This window comes from Phascolarctos cinereus, unplaced genomic scaffold (assembly GCF_003287225.1).
Source record: "Phascolarctos cinereus isolate Bilbo 61053 unplaced genomic scaffold, phaCin_HiC Scaffold_1;HRSCAF=81, whole genome shotgun sequence".
NCBI classification, from domain to species: Eukaryota; Metazoa; Chordata; class Mammalia; order Diprotodontia; family Phascolarctidae; genus Phascolarctos; species Phascolarctos cinereus.
In genome coordinates, this window is record NW_027555514.1 from 273,080,029 (window position 1) to 273,100,470 (window position 20,442).

Genomic DNA, 20,442 nt, shown 5'->3' on the forward strand with positions numbered 1-20,442 from the left:
ACATAAAGAAAAATTATTTTGAGGAGCTGCTAGGTGGCACGGTGAATAGAGCACTAGCCCTGGAGTCAGGAGGACCCAAGTTCAAATCCAGCGTCAGAGCCTTTCTAGCTGTGTGACTCTGGGTAAGTCACTTAACCCCCAATCACTTCTAAAAAGAAAAGAAAAACAATTTTGAAAGACTTAACAACTCTGATCAAAATGACCAACCATGTCTCCAGAAGGCCTCTGGGGAAGCACATAACTTACTTGCTGACAGAAAAATGATGGACTCAAGGTGCAGAAGAAGACATACATCTCTGGACATGGACAACATGTGGATTTGTTCTGTTTTATTATACATACTTACTTGTTACAAATGGCATATCTTTTCTGTTTTTAATAGGGGCAGGGAGAAGAAAAGAGGATTGGCAATAATGAAGGTCATTTAGCCTCTTTTTAAAAATACACAACCTAGGTATTATAATGGATAGACCACTTGGACTTGATGTCAGACAACCTGAATTCAAATCCAGCCTCATACATTTTCTAGCTGTGTAACCCTGGACAAAAAGAAAAGAAGGTCACTGAAATATTTTCTTAAATACACGAAAGAGCATAGAAGAAAGGGGCACAGACAAGTAGGACATCTTTGAAAGTAGCTTGTGAAACATTTTTTTAAAGTAAACAGTAAGCAATAGAGACTTACAGTTTCATAAGTAATCATCTTTGTGTCATGGATATATTGAAATGATCTCTCGCTTTTTTTGTTGTTTTTAAGTTCAGAATAAAAGAAAATGTAATTTTTTTTAATTAGAAAACCAAAGGAAAGTCAGAAGACAACACAGACATTTGGGGAATGCTAGAACTCACACGTTAAATTTTACATAAACAAAAAAATCCAAACCGTCCACAGTACAGATTCGCTGTCACATGCAATCCTCTTTTTCAGTTCTGCTTTGTGTGGGGAAATGTTCATGTTGCTTGATTTCAATATCATAATAAGTAAAAGGAATTTTTTTTTTAAAGAGAGAGACAAAGGCAGTGAACACAGATAGCTTTCTTGGGAAGTTTAGCTGAAAAGGGGAGGAAAGACATAGGATCGCAGCTCTGATGAGGATAGAATCTAGTGAAAGTTTTTTGAAGATAGGGGAGACTTGGGTACAATTGTAAGCAGCAGAGAGGGAACCAGCAGAAAATAACTGGTAGGAAGAGAAAGTAAGTGCTGGGTGGCACAGTAAACAGAGTGCCAGGCCTAGAGTCAGGAAGACCTGAGTATAAATCCTGCCTAAGAGGTTTTATTACACATTATTTATTAGACATTGCCCAGGTATGACCCTGGACAAGTCATTCACCTCTCTCAGCCTCAGTTTTCCCATACATAAAATAGCTGACAAAAATGGCACCTCCCTTACCAGTACACTGTGAGGATCAAATGAGCTAATGTAGGCAAAGTACTTTGCCAAACACAATGTTACATCGACGTTAGCTACCATTAAATTCTATCTGATTCCTCTGTGAGGGAAGCTGGCAAGTACATTAAGCCCCATTTTATAGATGTGGAAACTGAGACACAGAGTCACTTCACAACTTGCTTCAGGTCACTAAGCTAATAAGTGGCAGGGCCAGGATTCCAACTCAGGTCTTGTGATTCTAAACACAGGATTCTTGGCTCTACAAGTCAGCTATGTCTGTGCATCAGATGCCCTTGAATTAATTCACTGTTGTAGCAGAAAACAAGAGCCACACTATCTACATGGTTGGCTAATGGCTGGTTATAAACTTGAACTTCCTTAAGGACACAAAGGTTCCTTTCATGGGGTTTAATCTAACATACGAAGAAGCACCATATTTCCAAAGTACAAAGCAAAGGGGAAAAAGGAGGGGAAACCGAGGTTAGCTTTGATTACAGCCTTGAGGCACAGGTCACAGATGGAGTTTAACACAGAAGCCTCAGTTCAGCAAAGACCTCAAAAAAAAGGGGAAAGGGAAAGAGCCCTGAGGTGGGAAAGATCATTCTTTGGGCTGTTTACCAATTTGCACTGTGGTCTCCTATGCCCCTAACGCACTCTTTTCTTCATCTCTGTCTCAAAAACTCTTGAGCTTCTTCCAAATGACAAATCAGGTACCACTTTCTCCAGGAGGACTTCCCTGATCTCACCCTCTCCACCCTTAGCATCTTCTCTCTCTTTGAAACTATTTTGTACTTTGTTCAGTCATTTCAGCCACATCTGATTCTCCGTGACCTCATTTGGGGTTTTCTTGGCACATACTGGAGTGATTTGCCATTTCCTTCTCCAACTCATTTACAGATGAGGAAACTGAGGCAAACAAGGTGAAGTGACTTGTCACCCAGCCAGGAAGAGTCCAAGGCCGGATTTGAATTGAGGAATACAAGTCTTCTGATTCCAGAATGTTTCCTATTTGTAATCCCCAGCCCCTATCACAAGACCTGAAAAATAGTAGCTTCATGATAAACCATTTACTGAATTGAATTGATTTGTATTTGTTGAAGTGAATTAATTTACATCCCTCAACAACAAGTCAACACGCATTTATTAAGTCCCTACATGTGCCAAGGGCTGTACTAAATGCCAGGCTTAGGAGAAGCTTATGGTCTAACCACGCAAACAACTCTGCAAACAAGATCTGCAGATGGCAAACTGGGGACTCCAACAATTCATTAAAGGGGCATTTATTAAGCACCTACTTGTGCCAGTCTCTATTCTAGGAAAAACAGTCCCCCCATCCTCAAGAAGCTGACACTCTACCACCACCATGCAAAAAGGTCAACAGCTCCAGAGGCAAAGCATTGGGTGGGCCCTGTCTCTCAGGCTTACTAATCATGTGGCCTCAAAGAAGTCACTCCCCGACCTTCGTTTTCTCCATCTGTGAGGCCAAAGGCTGGGCCAGATGCTCCCCAACGTCCCTTCCAGTTCTGATAATGCCCCCCCTTCTATCAATGGCTGCATTGCAGTGCCTTGATGCCTGCAGATCTGCTACGGTGTGTGATGGCCATTTGCTCCCATGCCTAGCAAATCCTTGCGTCTTCCCTTAATTTTACCTGCTGCCACTTGTCCCTGGGATGGGTTTGGTCTCCCCGATACCAAAAAACACACTTCCAAACATCTGCTTCTAATCTATGTTGGGCTTAAAAAACAAATCACCAAGATTCAGACACACACACACACACACACACACACACACACACATATATACACATACACATACAATGGTTGTTTTGTATTACGTGATAGGAGTAGAATTTAGGGGTAAAGCAAGTGTAGTCACCAGGAAAGAGACTAAGGACCTTCTCCAAGAAAGCAAGTGAATGTGTCCAATGTTACAAAAAGAGCCGGCAGCATCTGTTTGGGATGGGGAGAAGCCTGATTGTTTTTTTTTCCTGGTTCTCAAGTGCATTATGGATAACTGAGCTCTGGATAGGTGCATGTAAGAGACAGAAAGAGGAGGGTGGGGGGAGGGGAAGAGGGAGGAGGAAGGAGGAGGGGAGAGAAGAGGAAAGAGAGAGGGAAAGAGAGGGAGAAGGAGAGAGGGAGAGAAAGCGAGGGGGGAAAGAGAGGGAGAAGGTGGGGGAGAGAGAAAGTGAGGGGGAGAGAGAGAGAGATATGGAGGGACAGAAGAGAAAGAAAGCTTCTAAACAAGCTTCCATTTGAGAAGCAATACAAGTGCAGGGCAAGCCCCAATTAGAGGAAAAAAACCAACTGCTCAAGTGGAGTTCAAGCTGGAACGATGGGAACACAATGTTTGCCTTTGCAAATCTCCCAGTGCCACCAAACTGCCAGCTCTTGTCATCTCACCATTAGCAGAACATTTAGTGGTAAGAAATGAGACGAGATGCTCATTTCTTAAATTACAGAATTTTAGAGCTCAACGGAACTTCAAGGTTCATCTTGTCCTTGTTTTTACAGCCAGAGAAAAGTGAAGCGATTCCCCAAGGCCACAGCTGTACTGCCGAGCAGAGGCAGAATGAAGGTCACGTGGTTTGGGATGGGGGGAAAGGAGTTCTTCACCTTCTCCGTGTCCTGGCCCCCTTGGACAGTCAGTCAGACTGGGGAAGTCCATGGACCCTTCTGGGAATCATGTTTGTAAGTGCATGTAATAAACCAAAAAGAACTACAAAGGAAACCAATTCTGCTGAAATCCAGTTCCCAAAATATCTGACAAAATAAAAAAGCAACTTCACAAACTCCAGGTTAAAAACTCCCATCTAGTCCAACTGCTTCATTTTACAGGTATGAAAACTGAGGTACAGAGAGATCACATGACAGCCAGGACGACACCCAGAGCAAGCAGCAGAATTCGGTGCTTCAAACTCCATTTCACATGGTCCCTCATTTATCCCCCTGAATAGTCTGGAGGGAAGTGAACTTAAAAAAGACAGGAAAAATGGGTTCTGGTCCTATCACCATGTGACCTTGGACCAATCTCAACTGCCTCATCTGTAACAAAGTACAAAATACCTGCTCTGCCTAAAAGGAATGGATTAAGCCACACTATACAAAGACTGAATGGTGCCAGAGGACCTGGGTTCTAATCCTGACTCTGGCACTTACTGAGTGACTTTGGATAAGTCATTCCCTCTCATTAGGCCTCAATTTACTTATAAAATGAGGAGTTTGAACTAGATGGCCTCTAAAGGTCCTTTCTGTTCTAAATCTTAGGATTCTATGACTCCTGGTCCAGTGTTCCTTCCACTGTCCTTGGCTTTGATGCTGCCAGATCAGATGTTTATCATCATCTCACAAATGAAGTAATCAAGGCCCACGGAGAGGAAGCGCAAAGTAATGGGCTAATAGTAAGGCTCCTGACTGAAGACATGGTGACCCCAGTACTGAAAAGCATATTTGTGTTCTGGCTAAAGGAAACTTGGAAATTCCTCTCTCTCCTGGAATCTTGGGATTGAAAAAGCCAAAAACACTTGCTTCAGTCTTTGTATGATTGTTGGAAAGTATCACTAACAACCGTACAAAGGCTGAAACACATGTTTTTGGTTTTTTCAATTCCAAGAGAGCTCACAGCCCACTAGCACAGGAGGTGCAGCAAGGTGATGGTCACCAACTGCTTAGCAACAGGGCCATGCTGACTTTGATTTTTCTCACGCCCAGAAAGGCCCCTCTTCATGGAGGTTAATACATAACCAAAACATACAGCCCACCCTTATTGCCAACCATCTCGGCAGCAGATGCTTGAAAAATCAAAGTCTTCCTCAGACAAGCAGGAGTTGCCAGCCAGGCTGACAGTCCCCTCTCTTTCTGAAGAACAGCTGAGAACAAACCATCCCTGCTGGACCACAATACCTCAGGATCTCTGAATAGCACGGAACTGTAGTATTTTTTTGTTTGCTTGTTTACATCACCAAGGGGTTGAGGGGGGAGGGGGAAAGGAGAGATAGAAGAGACACACTGAGAGGGAAAGGGAGAGAAGGAAAGGCAGGGAGGATGCAGCAGGGGAATGGGGGTGGGGGAGGGGAGGAAGAGCTCTTTGCCTAGAAGACAAGTTTAAAAGTTTCTAAGGGACACATTTGCAAACTTTCCCTGGGACAATACCGAGAGATGACTGCTTCTGGAAAGTCAAGTTCAACGCTAATCAGTATGAGGGCATGAAAGGGTTGGCAAGGGGGATACAGATGCTCCTGCTTCCCTAAAGATCAAATCCTGCTGGCTTCAACCTGGATCCCAGCATCCACCTGCTCCTTTCCAGGAACCTCAGCCTAGCTACGTGGCCACCGCGGGAGAAAATTCACCCTTCACTGATGTTAATACGCAGAGTATCCTCCAGACCCTTAGTGCAAACCGTTTGAACAGAGCAAATGCTCCAATCCCGGAGAAGAAAAGCGCCTGGCCCTAAGTAGATGCTCAAAACAAAGGTCTGCCCCAGTGAACTGAAAGCAAGCTCGGCAGCAGCCCCGCCCCCGCCGTGAACCGGGAGGTAGCCAGAGGAGCCTCTCCCCCCGCCCCCACCTCCCTAGACCACCCTCCAGATGGACCACTGACCCGGGAGAGGTGGAATGGCCCGGGGGGGGGGACGCTGGCCCGGGAGGGGTGGACCGCTGGCCCGGGAAGGGGGACGCTGGCCCAGGAGGGGGGACGCCAGCCGGGGGGGGTACCGCTGGCCCGGGAGAGGGGGGAATGCTGGCCCTGGAGGAGTAGATGCTGGCGGGGGGGCGGGAGGGGCCGCTGACCCGGGAGGAGGGGACCACTGGCCCGGGAGGGGGGGACGCTGGCCACGGAGGCGTTGATGCTGACCGGGGGGGGGGCGGGGGCGCTGGCCCGGGAGGGGTGGACCGCTGGCCCAGAAAGGTGGACGCTGCCCCGGGAGGGTGGACACTGGCCAGAGCCGGGCTCAGCTCCGCGGGCCCCGCAGCACGCCTGCCACACTCACCCTCCGTGCCCCGCTTGGCCTCCCTGTAGCGCTCCCACAGGTAACTCTTCATGTCCGGGGCAGCTCCGGCCGCCGTGCAGAAGCCCCTGGCGCTACAACTGAGGCTCGCGGCCGCAGGAGCGGGGGCCGGGGCTCCCCGAAGGCAGACGCCCAGCAGACCTCGCATCGCCGCCGCCGCCGCCCGGCCGCTCAGCCGGGGTCCGGCCGCCGCTGCCATGCCGCCGTACGCCCGCAATCTACCTGCCCCCCGAGCTCCGGCCGCCTGTCTGCAGCTCCCCGGGAGCCTGGCAGCGGCTGCGTCTGCAAGCACGTGGCGGCTCCGCTGCCGGCCGGGGCGGGGCGCTCCCGGCCAGGGGGCCGCGCAGCCTCACGCCTGGGCCGCGGGGGGCTCCCGGGCTCCCCCGGGAGGCCGGCTGAAGTCACTTCCTCGCGGCGGTGGCAGCGGCGGCCTTCGCTCCGAACCTGGCCTACGGGAGGAGGCAGTTTGGGGAGAGCACCAGGGCATTGGTGCAAGGTGGCACCGGGGGCGGTGCGGGGAGGCTGAGCCAGGGGCGTCTCCAGAGCCAATGCAAAGAGCGGCCGGGCGAGAGCGACAGCGCCCTTCGGCCTCCTCCACCCCCACCCTCCCGGCACTAGCCTTGGAAACGCGAGCTCAGTCTGGGGAGAAGCGTGCGAGGAAGAGCTTAGCCCCGAGCCCCTCGAGACTGCACCTGGCTGGGAGCCAGGAACACCTGTTTCCCGTCCCCCACCCGGGGCTGCGAGGCGGCCCTCAGAGCTCTCCGTTCCTGTGCTCGCTGCTTCGGGACATTCAGCTTAATGGGGTGAATTCAGCCTGCACTCAAAAGTGCCGAGAGGAAGGTTTCGAAGAAGGAAGTAGCTGCTGGGGCTGAGAACCCTGGATGTGGACCAGGAGCCCGAATTCGAAAGTGTGTGGCCTCACCTCCCTGTATTCCTATTCCTAACCCTAATTCCAAGCATTGCAACATCCTCCGTTCATAAAAATACCCGAGTGTGGGATCAGAGGATCAGGGTTCAAATGCCACCTCTGACACACGAACCTTGTGCAAGTCACTTCTCCCTGGACTTCAATTTTCTCAGCTGTAAAATAAGGCCTGGATGGCCTCTGAAGTGTCTTCATCCCGCAGTCCTCAATGTCAAAATGATTTTAACAACAGTAATGATCCCCGTGTCATTTCCACTAGTTAGAAAGTTCGGTGGTTTTTAGTCCTGTTTACTCTTTCTGACCCCATTTCGGATTTTCTTGGCAGAGATACAGGAATGGTTATTTCCTTCTCCAGCTCATTTTACAGATGAGGGAACTGAGGCACACAGAGTTAAGTGACTTTCCCAGGGTCACACAGGTGGGTGTCTGAAGTCAAATTTAAACTCAGGTCTTCCTAATTCCAAGCCCCATCACTCTATTCACTGTGCCTCCTAGCTGCCTGCCAATTAGAAAAGAGCCCTCCACTAAGGCCTCATCAGGTGAAGGCTTCCATCATAGTATAAAGCAAAGGTTCTGAACTTTTTGTGTGTCCTAGGCCACCTTAGCAGTCTGTGAAGCTTATAGACTCCTCAGTATCTGGCTTTGTTGCCTAAACTCATAACTGAAGGGGAAATGTCACATTTCCGTTAGGGGTTAGTGAATTTTTTTCCTCTCTTCGAGTTTATGAACCCTCTGAAATCTATCCATGATCCCAAGTTAAGAATCCCCTGGTTGGAAAGTCTCAATAGCTATGCTTCTACCTGTGTCCTGCCTACCAAGTGAAAAAGTTCCCAGTACAGGCCTATTGCTGAACCATATCTGTCCATCCAATAATCAGCCTACATCAGTTTGAAGAAGCTCAAGTCTTCAAGTGCCTTTGAAGAGGCACTTGGTCTCCAGATGTGTTACATGCCTTAGTCATGGGATCTTGCAAAGCCCTGAGGGTTCCAACTGAGTCAGGGGAAAGAGCCTTACCTCAGATGTAGAATCATCTTCACCTCCCCTTAGGATGAGTGTTTGTGGACCCCACTAATTACCTATCTCCCTACTGTACCTACAAGACTTTCAGATTGAGAGCTCTCCATGAAAACTTAATGACATAGCCCTCCAAAGAGTACAGAAAACCAGGGCAATAGCCAAGTTCTCAGTGTGTGGCTTCACCCACCAATTAAGTGGCTAAAGTTGAATGAAGCCTTATCATGAAAGGCGATGATGTGGTCAGCTGATACTGTTCCCCACTTCCCTGCCTTATTAGCTAGCCTAGTAAACAACATCACTATCAGAAAAAAATTTTTAAAAATATCACTATCATCTCGGTTGCCTGTACTAGAGCAGAGCCAAGATAATTTGCTCTTTCCCCTGACTTGGTTTCTCCCAAAACAACAGATCTCAGATTAAGGGGATAGCATTGTCACAATGACAGATCTGAAAAGGTAACTCTTGTTACCTGGGTTGGAGCTCTTCATTCAGAATTAACCTGTCCTTTATTTAGTACAGTCTCTGTCTCTCTGTCTCTCTGTCTCTTTCTCTCTGTCTCCTCCTCCTCCTCCTCTTCTTCCTCCTCCTCCTCCCTCTTCTTCTCTTTCCCTCTCTTTAGTTTAGGGAAGCCTGCATGGCCTTATCTCAAAGTAGCCCTATGTGAAGCCTGGAGAAGTCATCTAATGACATCCTGTTTATTGGAATATTTGTGTGTCTCTCTTTATGGTTACTGTTAAGAATTAGATCTTCAATTTATAGCTGCATCAGGAAGACCTGGGTTCACATATTAGCCCAGATACTTACCAGCTCTGTGACTGGGCAAGTCACTAACCTCTGATCCTCATTTTCCTCATCTGTAAAATGAAAAAAGTTAGACTCAATGGACTCTGGTCTCTTCTAGCTCTAACTCTGGGGCAGCCAGGTGGCATCATAGTGCACAGAGTGCTAGGGCTGGAGGGAAGACTCATCTTCCTGACTTCAGATCTGGCCTCTTACTAGCAGTGTAACCCTGGGCAAGTCACTTAACCCTGTTTGCCTCAGTTTCCTCATCTATAAAAAAAAATGAGCTGGAGAAGGAAATGGCAAATCACTCCAGTATCTTCACCAAGAAAACCCCAAATGGGCTCATGAAGAGTTAGCTGTGACTCAAACAAATGAACAACAGCAAAAGTTCCAAATCTAGGACTTCCATGAATATTTATAGTGAGCTAGAAATTTCCCTGAAAATTCACATGCTTGCTGGTCCCATTAAGTATCAGTCTCCCTCTCCTTGGAGAAAAGTCATTTATTTATCCAGTGGGGTCGAGCATTCTTCTGTCCACTGCTTAGAGGTTCTTAGCATTGTGGCTAGAAAGGAGAGGTTTCTACACCGCAAATCCCTTCCCGGAGCAGTACTATTAACAAATCTGACCAAGAGTGCAAGAAGAGATCTTTAGAGAGGGCAGTACTCTTAAATCTGAAACATGACAGAGAATAAGTTGGGGGGTGGAGGGACTGTTGACCACTTGCTGGCCATTGCTCCCACACACAGACCCCTTTTCTAGTGTCCCCCCAATCTAGAACATGCAAGAACACAACAATCATACGTGACCTGCATTCAGCCTATTCAGCTGAGCCTTCTTCCATCCCCCACCAGCAGAAGAAAGAAAATAAGTTGACATTCAATGCTTGAAGTACATCCACTAGTGGAAAGAGTTGCCTCTGACAGCCAAAAAGGGAGCTCAGAGCCTCCAGAGCTATTCCCCTTTGTGCTTTGATAGCACAAGGAATTTCTGATGGTAGCTCTTGTTATCAGCCTTGTTCAGGCTAATGTGGGATGTGTCTTCCTTTAACTCATTTCACTGCGGTCACAAAACAAGCATGAGCTCACGACTGACTCCAGATGTACATGTTGTGATTGGTTTCACTGGAATAAAAACTTCCATCTATCAATGCAGCTTTTTGTTTAATTGTTTTTCAGTCATGGCTGACTCTCTGTGACGCGATTTGGAGTTTTCTTGGCAAAGATACAGAAGTGATTTGCCATTCCCTTCTCCAGTTCATTTTACAGATGTATAAACTGAGGTAAACAGGGTTAAGTGACTTGCCCAGGGTCACCCAGCTAATGAGTGTCTGAGGCCAGATCTGAACTCAGGAAGAGGAGTCTTCCATAATTATTCAGTTGACTGGGGCCTTAAGAGCTTAGCTGGCTTGCCCAGAGTCACACCATCAGTACGGGTCAAAGACAGGATTTGAACCCAGGTTTTCCTGACTGACACCAGTCGTCCATCCGTGACGCCATGATGCCTCTTTTCAGAGTAACTTTAATTACTGAGACATAAAGCAACCAGCACTGACTCCCAATACCAGTGATTCCCTATGACAGTCTAGAGGGTTGTTTGGTTTTTTCAATTTCCCAACCCTTTCTAGGGTCTATATGCATTGCTTACATTGAATGTGAATTCCAATTAAACATGCTATTAAAATTCTTTCTCGTACCTCCATGCCTTTATTTCAGCCTATTTACCATAGAATGTTCAGCCTCCTCTCCTCTGCCTCTAAGAATTCTGAGCTCCCTTCAAAGGCAGCCTCCTACAGAATTCACCCCACTTTTTCCCCAAGGCTTATTGCTTTTCCTTGGCTGGGCAAATTACTTTGCATTTATTCTGTATGTAGTTTTTCCCTTTATCTGTAGACATGGTTTCCCCACCACCACCACTTCTAGAATGTAAGCTCCCTGAGGGCTGAAATGGTTAAACCAGCCTTTGTATCCCTAACAAAGTACCAATGCTAACTGGATTTGTTTGACATGCATAAAACCCACTGAGATACCTGGAAATACGCAGATTATAGAATCATAAATTTTATTTTGAAATCCTGAAATTGCTTCTCTAAGCACTCGCTTGAAGCATTTAAGGGGGGAAAAAAACCTTCCTGCAGGAAGAGCATAGAAGCAAAGAAATCTAAAAAATGAGGTAGTGAGTAACTAAATGCAGAACTGAGGGGGGTGGAAAGCATCACACAGAGCTCCACAGAGGGATTTCTGCTCTGGGCAGCTTCCAATCATCTTTTCCACTGACTATATGACTACTGTGTGAACCGTGATATGCTCAGAGCTATTCCTGGAGTGTGGCTGTCTGGAGTTTCCAAGATTCTGTTGCTTTAAAAGAAACTCAGGGGGCAGCTAGGTGGTGCAGTGGTTAGAGCTCTGGCCTTGGAGTCAGAAGGACCCGAGTTCAAATCTGGCCTCAGACACTTGACAGTTACTAGCTGTGTGACCCTGGGCAAGTCACTTAACCTCAATTGCCTCACCAAACAGCGAAGAAGAAGAAGAAGAAGAAGAAGAAGAAGAAGAAGAAGAAGAAAGAAGAAGAAAAGAAGAAGAAGAAGAAGAAGAAGAAGAAGAGACTCAGGGAGGCAGTAGGGGGCCATATTTAATTGATGCTGTAACTGATTGTATAAACAAACACATAACATCATTTATTTGTAGCATACATCCCCATTCCCAACCCCACCACTATTATAGAACTGTGTAGGTGAAGGACACCTTTAAGGTCCCTCATTTTACAGAAGACAGAGACTCCAAGAAATGAAGTGAGCAGTCTGCTACAGGGGAAAGAACAAAGCCACAGTTTCAACCCTTGTCGTCTCAACCCAATGTTTCTTCCACCCCTGGAGCTGCCTTTCAGTAAATCATCAAGGCTAAGCTGGGAGCTAAGCTCCTCAAAGTGTACCTTGCTCCTCTTCCTTTTTTTTTTTTAAAACTTCTCTCCCCCTTTAAGGCTGTCTTTAATGTTAATTTTAGCCTGATTTTACCTATATCAAAGTGTTGGGAGGCATACTGTAGGGGTTTGCTCTAGTTAACAACTTTCACGGGATGGTCCCAAGTAGGGGAGGAGGTGGTACAGTGGATAGAATGCTGGACCTGGAAGTAGAAAGACCTGAATTTGAATCCTGCCTCTTACTGTGTGACCTTGGTCAAGTCACTTAACCGCTGTATGCCTCAGTTTCCTCATCTGTAAAATGAAGATGAGTACCTACCTCCCTGGGTGGTTGTAAGGATCAAAAGAGGTAACATATATAAAGCACTCTGCAAATCTTAAAGCTATGTTAGATATTAATATAATCCTTGAAATGCCTAATCTTTGAGGGTCCTATCAGAGAATGGTCAGGTCCTCTTGTGATCCATCTGCTGGGACTTGTTGAAGGCAGAATGTTGGTCTGAATGGGCCATTGCTGGGGTCCACCATGGGAGTTTCCATATGCCTCAGAAGAAAATAAAACACTTAACCTGGGAGTTAGGCAGACTCTGGGTTCAAACCAGAATTGGTTGTTAGATTCTGATTTCTAATCTGTTCTGCTATTCACTTCTGTTTTATAGGTGAGCTTGTCCCATTCACATTCATTGTGATAATTACTATATGTTTTTTCATCCCATTTTCTGTTTCTTATTCTCTCTCTTATCTTGTCCCTCCTCAAATGTCCATTTTGCTCTATTTTGCTTCTAATTACTGCCTCCTTTAACCCACCCTCCCTTTTATTGCCCCCTCCTCTTTCTCTTATCCCCTTTCTCTTCTATTTCTCTACTGGGTATGATAGATTTCTAGAGATAACTCTGTGTTTGTGTGTGTGTGTGTGTGTTCTTCCCTCTTTGCCCATCACCAATCCCAATTTCCCCTCCACTAGTAAAAGGAATTCCTTGTGTGTCTCTTTTATCTGAGAAAATTTCCCCCTGTCCCTTCTACTTCTTCCTTCCTCCTTCTCCCAGTGCATCCCTCTTTCTCACACCTTCATTTTTTTGGAGATCATTTCAACAAAATTAACTTACACCCATGCCTTCTGTCTATGTAAACTCCTTTTAACTGTCCTAATAATGATAAAGTTCTTAGGAGTTATATGAATCATCTTCCCATATAGGAATATAAACAGTTTGACCTTATTGTATCTTGTGTTTGAAAGTCAAATTTCCTATTCAGCTCTGGTCTTTTCATCAGGAATGCATTAAATATCAATTTTTCCCCCTGAAGGATTATACTCAGTTTTGCTATGTAGGTTTTTCTTGGTTGTAATTTTAACTCCTTTGCCTTCTGCCATATCATATTCTAAGCTCTCTGTTCCTTTAATGTGGAAGCTGCTAAATCTTGTGTGATCCTGACTGTGGTTCCACAACATTTGAATTGTTTCTTTCTAGCTGCCTGCAATATTTTCTCCTTGACCTGGAAGCTCTGGATTTTAACTATAATATTCCTGAGAGTTTTCATTTTGAGATGGCTTTCAGGAGGTGATCAGTGGATTTTTTTCCATTTCTATTTTACCCTCTGGATCTAAGATATCAGGACAAGTTTTCCTTTATAATTTCTTCAAATGTGATGTCTAGGCTCGTGGCTCACTGGTTGTCCAATAATTCTCAAATTATCTCTCCTTGATCCATATTCCAGATCAGTTGTTTTTCCAATAAGATATTTCACATTTTCTTCTATTTTTTCATTCTTTTGAATTTGCTTTGTTGTTTCTGAACTCTAATTGCCCAATTCTAATTTTTAAGGAATTATTTTCTTCAGTGAACTTTTTACCTCTTTTTCCATTTGGCCTATTTTATTTCTTAAGGAATTATTTTCTTCTGTGCTTTTTTATGCCTCTTTTACCAGTAGGCCAATTCTGTTTTTTAAAATATTATTTTCTTCAATTTATTGTGCCTCTTTTACCACGCTGTTTTTTTTTTTATAATTTTCTCACATCACTCTCATTTCTTTTCCTAATTTTTCTTCTGGCATTCTTAGCTCTTTCTTTAACTCTTCCAGGAATTCTTGTTGGGCTTGGGTCCAATCAACATTCTTCTTTGAGGGTTTACTTGTAGTTTTTTTCACAGTGTTATCTTCCTCTAGGTTTATGTCTTGGTCTTCCCGGCCACTACAGTAGCATTTTGGGGTCCTTTTTTGTTGTTTGCTCATTTTTTCCAGCCTATTTCTTGACTTTGAACTTCACATTAAAGCTGGTTTTCGCTTACCTTGGGGTGGGGAAGCACTATCTCAAGTTTCAGTCTTTTTTTGTGCTACTGTTTTCAAAGCCAGTTCTGGGGAGTCTACAAGCTTTTGGTACTTCCAAGGTGGTGTGATCCTAGGAGAGGTATAGTCACTGCCCTCCTGGTCTGTAATTTGGTCTTTACCCAGGAAGGGCCCCTGGTCCCCTGCAGCTTGAAGCACTAGCACTCCTCTTGGCCCTGGAACTGGGACCCAGAACTGCATATGACCGATACAGTTTCTACTCAGCACCGACTGCACCCAGTGCCAGCAGAGGGTCCCCTGTAATCTCTTTCTGACCAGTTGTCTGCCCCCACCCCTACCATCTCTGTGCTGAAAGCGCCTGAAGCTACTGCTGCGGCCACATCCTATGTGCACGCTGGATAAGCCTCCGCCCAGCGCTTCACAGACCTCTCCTTCAACGTTTCACCCTGACCTTTTATCTCTGATACTCCAAGATTTGATTTAAGGTGTTATTGTTTGGTTTGGCTGGGCAATGGGGTGAAATGACTTGCCCAGGGTCACACAGCGAGTCTGAGGCCACATCTGAACTCAAGCCCTCCTGATTCCAAGGCCGGTGCTCTATCCCCTGCGCCGCCTAGCTGCCCCAAAGGCGTTATTGTAAAGATGTTTGGAGGGGCACACGGTAAGAATTCGGCGGGGCCACCGCCTTTAGTCTGCCGTCTTGGCTCAGCCCCCTATGGATAGTTTGAGTAGTATGGCACTGGGTGAGTAAATTAACTCAGGGGCTCTTGCCACTTTGCTCATACCGGACTTGATTCCCTAACGACGTTTGTCCTTCAAGTGTGTAATACCAGCTTTATAATCAAGCCCCAGCCTATGTAAAAATTTAGTTTTGGTGCCCTGCCAGATGTACTCTCAGGGTCACTGCTCTAGAACCTGAAGGGACCTCCAAAGCCATCTAGTCTGACCCTCTACTTTTCAGAGAAGGAAACTAAAGCCTACGGGAGGCTGGGCACCTTGTCCAAGGTCATGAGGACAGTGTCAGAGACGGATTCTAGGTCCTGGCAAGGCACAGCCCGGGCCCTGTCCATAGGAATGTGCTGCGATGACTTCTCCCGCAGCCCCAGTCACCAGCCTCTTAAACTGTAAGGAAGGTTGAATATTCAATCTAGGAGAAGGGGCGACAAATCAGAATGAGCCAAATGCTCACCGAGCATCTACTTTGTGCAAGGCTGACACCCACTGGTAACCTTACAGAGGGAACTGGCACGAATCAGGAGACAGATGGCCATGCTTAGGGTCAAGAAGCCCTCGGTTCAGTTCTTGCTTCTGACATAGATGTGTGACCATGGACAAGTCATTTAAACTCTTGGGGTCTCAGTTAACTCTTTAAGATTCTAAGTTATGGATGAATTACCAATTTACTTTAGTGGAGTGTTTTTAGACAGATGAAATCACAAGTCCAAACCAAAAGCCACTGTTTTAGATACTGAGGATAGATAGACAGACAGACACACAGACGGACAGATAGATAGATAGACAGACAGATACAGAGACAGACAGATAGACAGACAGACACACAGACACACAGACAGACAGACACACAGACACAGACAGACAGACAGACAGACAGACAGATAGATAGATAGATAGATAGATAGACAGACACACAGACAGACAGATAGATAGACAGACAGACAGACAGACAGACAGACAGACAGACAGACAGACAGATAGATAGATAGATAGATAGATAGATAGATAGATAGATAGATAGATAGATAGATAGACAGACACACAGACAGATAGATAGATAGACAGACAGACAGACAGATGGATAGACAGACAGAGACAGACAGACAGACAGACACACAGACAGACAGACACACAGACAGACAGATAGATAGATAGATAGATAGATAGATAGATAGATAGATAGATGATAGATAAATGATAGACAAACAAGATTGATGGACAGATAGATTAGATACAGATTTTTAAAATGCAGTCCTTCCCCTCAAGGAGCTTACATTTTCTATCAGGGGATGGAGAAAGATATGCCATGTACATTAGTAAATATAAGACAGAAAGTGAAGATATAGAATGGTAAAAGGAAAAAGCCAAAGTCTTCTAGGAAATCTAGATCCTTCTCCATCAGAGGAATTGTTAAGTAGCGGAAACCAGATTAGAACCAAGGTCTATTGATTCCAAATCCAATGTGCTTTCCATTACATCATACTGCCTTCATTGGAGCACAGAAGGTAGGATTGCCTTCCCTAATTTCTCCCTCCCTCCCTCTCTCCCTTCTTTCTATCTCTGTCTCTGTGTCTCTTGTCTCTGTCTCTCCCCCTCTCCCCCTTCTCTCTCTCCTCTCCCTTCTCTCGCTCCCTCCCTCCCCCACTTGCTCCTCTTCCCCCCATCTCTCTCTCTCTCTCTCTCTCTCTCTCTCTCTCTCTCTCTCTCTCTCCTTTTCTCTTGCTCTCTCTCAAAGAGAAAGGTTTTATGGAAGAGACGATACTAAACATTAAAAAAATGTTCTTGAAAGGCAGAGATAAGGATGGATGGTATCCCAGGTACAGGGAATGACCAATGGGAATTTGCACAGAGTTACAAAACACTTTAATTGCAACAAAGTACACGAAGGGGAGGTCACAAAACAGCAAGAACAGAATGTTGCCCAAACTGAATCTGAACAACTCATCATTTTGCCTGGTGAGGTCCTGCTGACTAAAAACGCTAGCTATTGCAGTGGAAAGGATAATGTGTTATTCTCACAATGCCTTACAGCCATTATCCTTAGAGAGATGCAAGGTCTACCTTGATTCATTAGCTTCCTAATGTGGACAGGATGAAATAGGATTGACTCCTTGATGGACAACTCCACAGATTTCTGAATAATGCTGACCTGTGGCAGTCAGAGAACTAGCTCAGGGGGGAAAGAGTCTCCCTATGGATTTCATCCCCTGTTAAGTGTACTTTTCATTGTGTTTTTCAGATCTCATAATACTGACTAGTACTGGTGTGCACTTAGAATCACAGTTCTGAGTTGGAAAAGACCTCAGGTCATCTAGTATACAGGGAATTCCTGTTTGAATGTGACATCCCCACCAAATGGATATCCAGACAACTCACTCCCTCACGGGGCAGTCTTTCCCATTTTTGGATAGCTCTAATGACTGGGAAGTTTTACCATGTAATGAGCTAACCCCTGACTCTGAAGCTTCCACCCATCACCCTCTTGGGTCGAGCTGAACAAAGCTAATTTCTCAGTCATTTGACAGCCTATCACATACTTGAAGACACCTGTGATGCCCCCATCCCCACCCCAATTCTTCCCTTATCCAAGCTAAACAAACATCCTCAACTTCTTTAACCAGTCCTTGCTTGCCATAGTAATTGATGATTTAGTGGGAAAGAGGTGTGGATTTGGAATCAGGGTTAGTAGTTTTAAATCTCAGTCCAATCAAATAGCATTTTGACCTTGGGAAAAATCCCCTCTCTCTAGGTCTCAGGCTCGGACTAGATGACCTCTAAATTCCCTTCCAGTATTAGATCCAGAGGTTTTAAGCCCCCCCAAATTGTGGCCACCCTGCACTAGACACATCAATGTCCCTCCCGTAACATGGATTCTAGAATTTAATTTAGTTCAACATTTATTAAGCATCTCAAAATAAGAGGTTTTAAAGGATAGAGAGGGCCAGCCTTGGAGTCAGAAAGACCTGTGTTCAAATTCTGCCTCTCACACATATTCCTGACATAGAGATTATTTCCACTGATGAATATGCTCAGTCTACTATACATCCAATTCAAGATGTCTGAAAGGCAGTTGGAGATATGAGATTGGAGGGAGACAGAGAGATTAGGGCAGGATAGGTAGATCTGAGAATCATCAGCATGGAGATGATAGATAATTAAATCCATGGGAGCTGATAAGACCAGTAAGTGGAGCAGTAAAGAGGGAGAAGAGAAGCCAGCCCCAGACAGAGCCCTATGGGACACGTATAGTTAGGGGGCATGACTTGAATGAGGACTCAGCCTAGGAGACTAAGGAGTAGTCAAACAGACAGAGAGAGAACAAGGAGAGAGTAGTGACCTGAAAACCTGGAAAGAAAAATGATTGAGCAGAAGAGGGTGAGCAACAGTATCAAAGGCTGGGGCAGCTAGGTGATGCAGTGGATAGAGCACCGGCCCTGGATTCAGGAGGACCTGAGTTCAAATCGAGTCTCAGACCAGACACTTGATACTTACTAGCTATGTGATCCTGGGCAAGTCACTTAACCCCAATCGTCTTGCAAAAAAAAAAACCACCTGTATCAAAGGCTACAGATTCAAACAAGCTAGCAATGCTAAAAAATGGGAAACTGATGATAAAGAAGAAAATATAGGTAGGAAACATCACCATTTCCTACAGAATTTTAACTTCTATAAAGCAATCACCATAGTTAGGAGACCAAAGTAGCTTAGGAAATTGCTTTAGCCAACAAACATTTTATTTCCTTGGCTGGGAGGCATTATAGCCATGGGCAAAAACAGTATAGAATATAAGCAAATTTGTAAAACATCATAGAGGAAGACAGCAGAAAATCATATGCTGTATAATCTTATAAAATGATGGTGAGTACGAAATCAAGTTGGAACCAAGCAAAAATCATCCCTCGAGCTTTTAAAGCATTTATATCCCAAGAGCAATTATAGAATCCTGGGAGGACAATAGACCCCCCAAAAATGGAACAAATAAGCTAGCATTCTGTCTGTCACTAATGGCATGTGGAACCTCCACATTTGAACTGGGACACTTCAATCCCAAATGTGCTACATAATGAGGAGGTAAGAAGTAAATGGTATTTTCAAAAGACAAAAAATGAGCAATATATGCATGCTGGAATAACACAATGTTGAAAATATTAAGGGAGTCATTTTTCAAGATATCCGAAAGGGAAGAAAATATTGAATGAATGGGAAAAGTTATGGGTGGTAATTCCCAAGGGGGGAAAAAAAGGCCATTGGGATGTTATCAATAACTTTTTACCAATATTCCTATTTTTTTTCATCTTTTTCAAAATCTTTATATTGAAGGTATCCTCAGTGAAAATATGAGAAGGGAAAGTTTTCACAAATGACTGATGGTAGTCACATAGAAGACAATATTCCCACAGACATGCCAACGACTGAGAGGGATAGAGAATGAGATTCCATCGCACTGTGCGTTTGGATTACACACACACACACACACACACACACACACACACACACACACACACAAGCATTTGTCTCCATGGGACCAAAGGCAGTCCTAAAGGCTTTCCCCCATGGGCTCTGCTCATCATTGTTAAACGAAAACATTAAACAGGGAGATATATCTGAACTAAAACTTTTTGCCTTCGTCATGTATGATCTTCTGTGCAAAGTTCAAATGGGGTGGGGGGGGAGTTCTCTATAAATAGTAAAGTTTTCCAACCACTCCTTTTGGTGGGCTACATTGCATTGGATGGAAGCTCCTTGAGGGTAGACCATTTCATTTTTTGTCTTTGTATCTTCGGTGTCTAGCACAGTACTTTGCATCTAGTAGGTGCTTAATACACACTCATTGAATTGAACAACTGATTGACTTGAAACCTAGAGCCTTATAGAACCTCTCTTTGAGATCCAGGGCATTAAAGAGGCTGATTTTGTAGCTCACAAAGGAAAAAGCAAGAGGGTATTAGAACATATTTGGCCCAGGTTATGATATTATGACATGCAGTTGGATTGATTATCCATTGAGTTAGCCCATTGGTACATGCTTGTGTGTGTGTGTGTGTGTGTGTGTGTGAGCATATATTGTCGTTCATCCTTCATTTTTGAAGACCAGCAACATCATGAGTGATGTCTTGACTTCTGAGTGAATTAGATTTAAGTGAGGCAGAGCTGCACAAAGTCATCAGCTTCACTCTCTCTTTCAGAGTCATCAAAGTCCGGTGGCAAGACAAAAATCAGAACAGAAGACAGGACTGAAGATGGCCTGGGGACAGTGGATGACCTCGGCATCTTTGATGGCTGACCAAACTCTAAGCGCTTCATAGCACCTGTTCAGCCACCTTCATGGCCATTGAACGTTGTTCTCATCCACCCATTCCTCTGTGGGAAGTCCTCACATGCTTG

At 45.0% G+C, this 20,442-nt stretch overlaps 1 protein-coding gene across 1 annotated transcript in view; it reads right to left on the reverse strand.

Moving 5' to 3' along the window:
• Positions 1–6,873, reverse strand: part of NT5DC3 (5'-nucleotidase domain containing 3) — a 78,060-nt gene extending 71,187 nt beyond the window's left edge. Inside the window, exon 1 of the mRNA XM_020982369.2 lies at positions 6,379–6,873. Coding sequence (XP_020838028.1) covers positions 6,379–6,595 — 217 coding nt within the window. The 5' untranslated portion in view covers positions 6,596–6,873. The remainder of the gene's footprint in view (positions 1–6,378) is intronic.
• Positions 6,874–20,442: the final 13,569 nt, after the last annotated feature.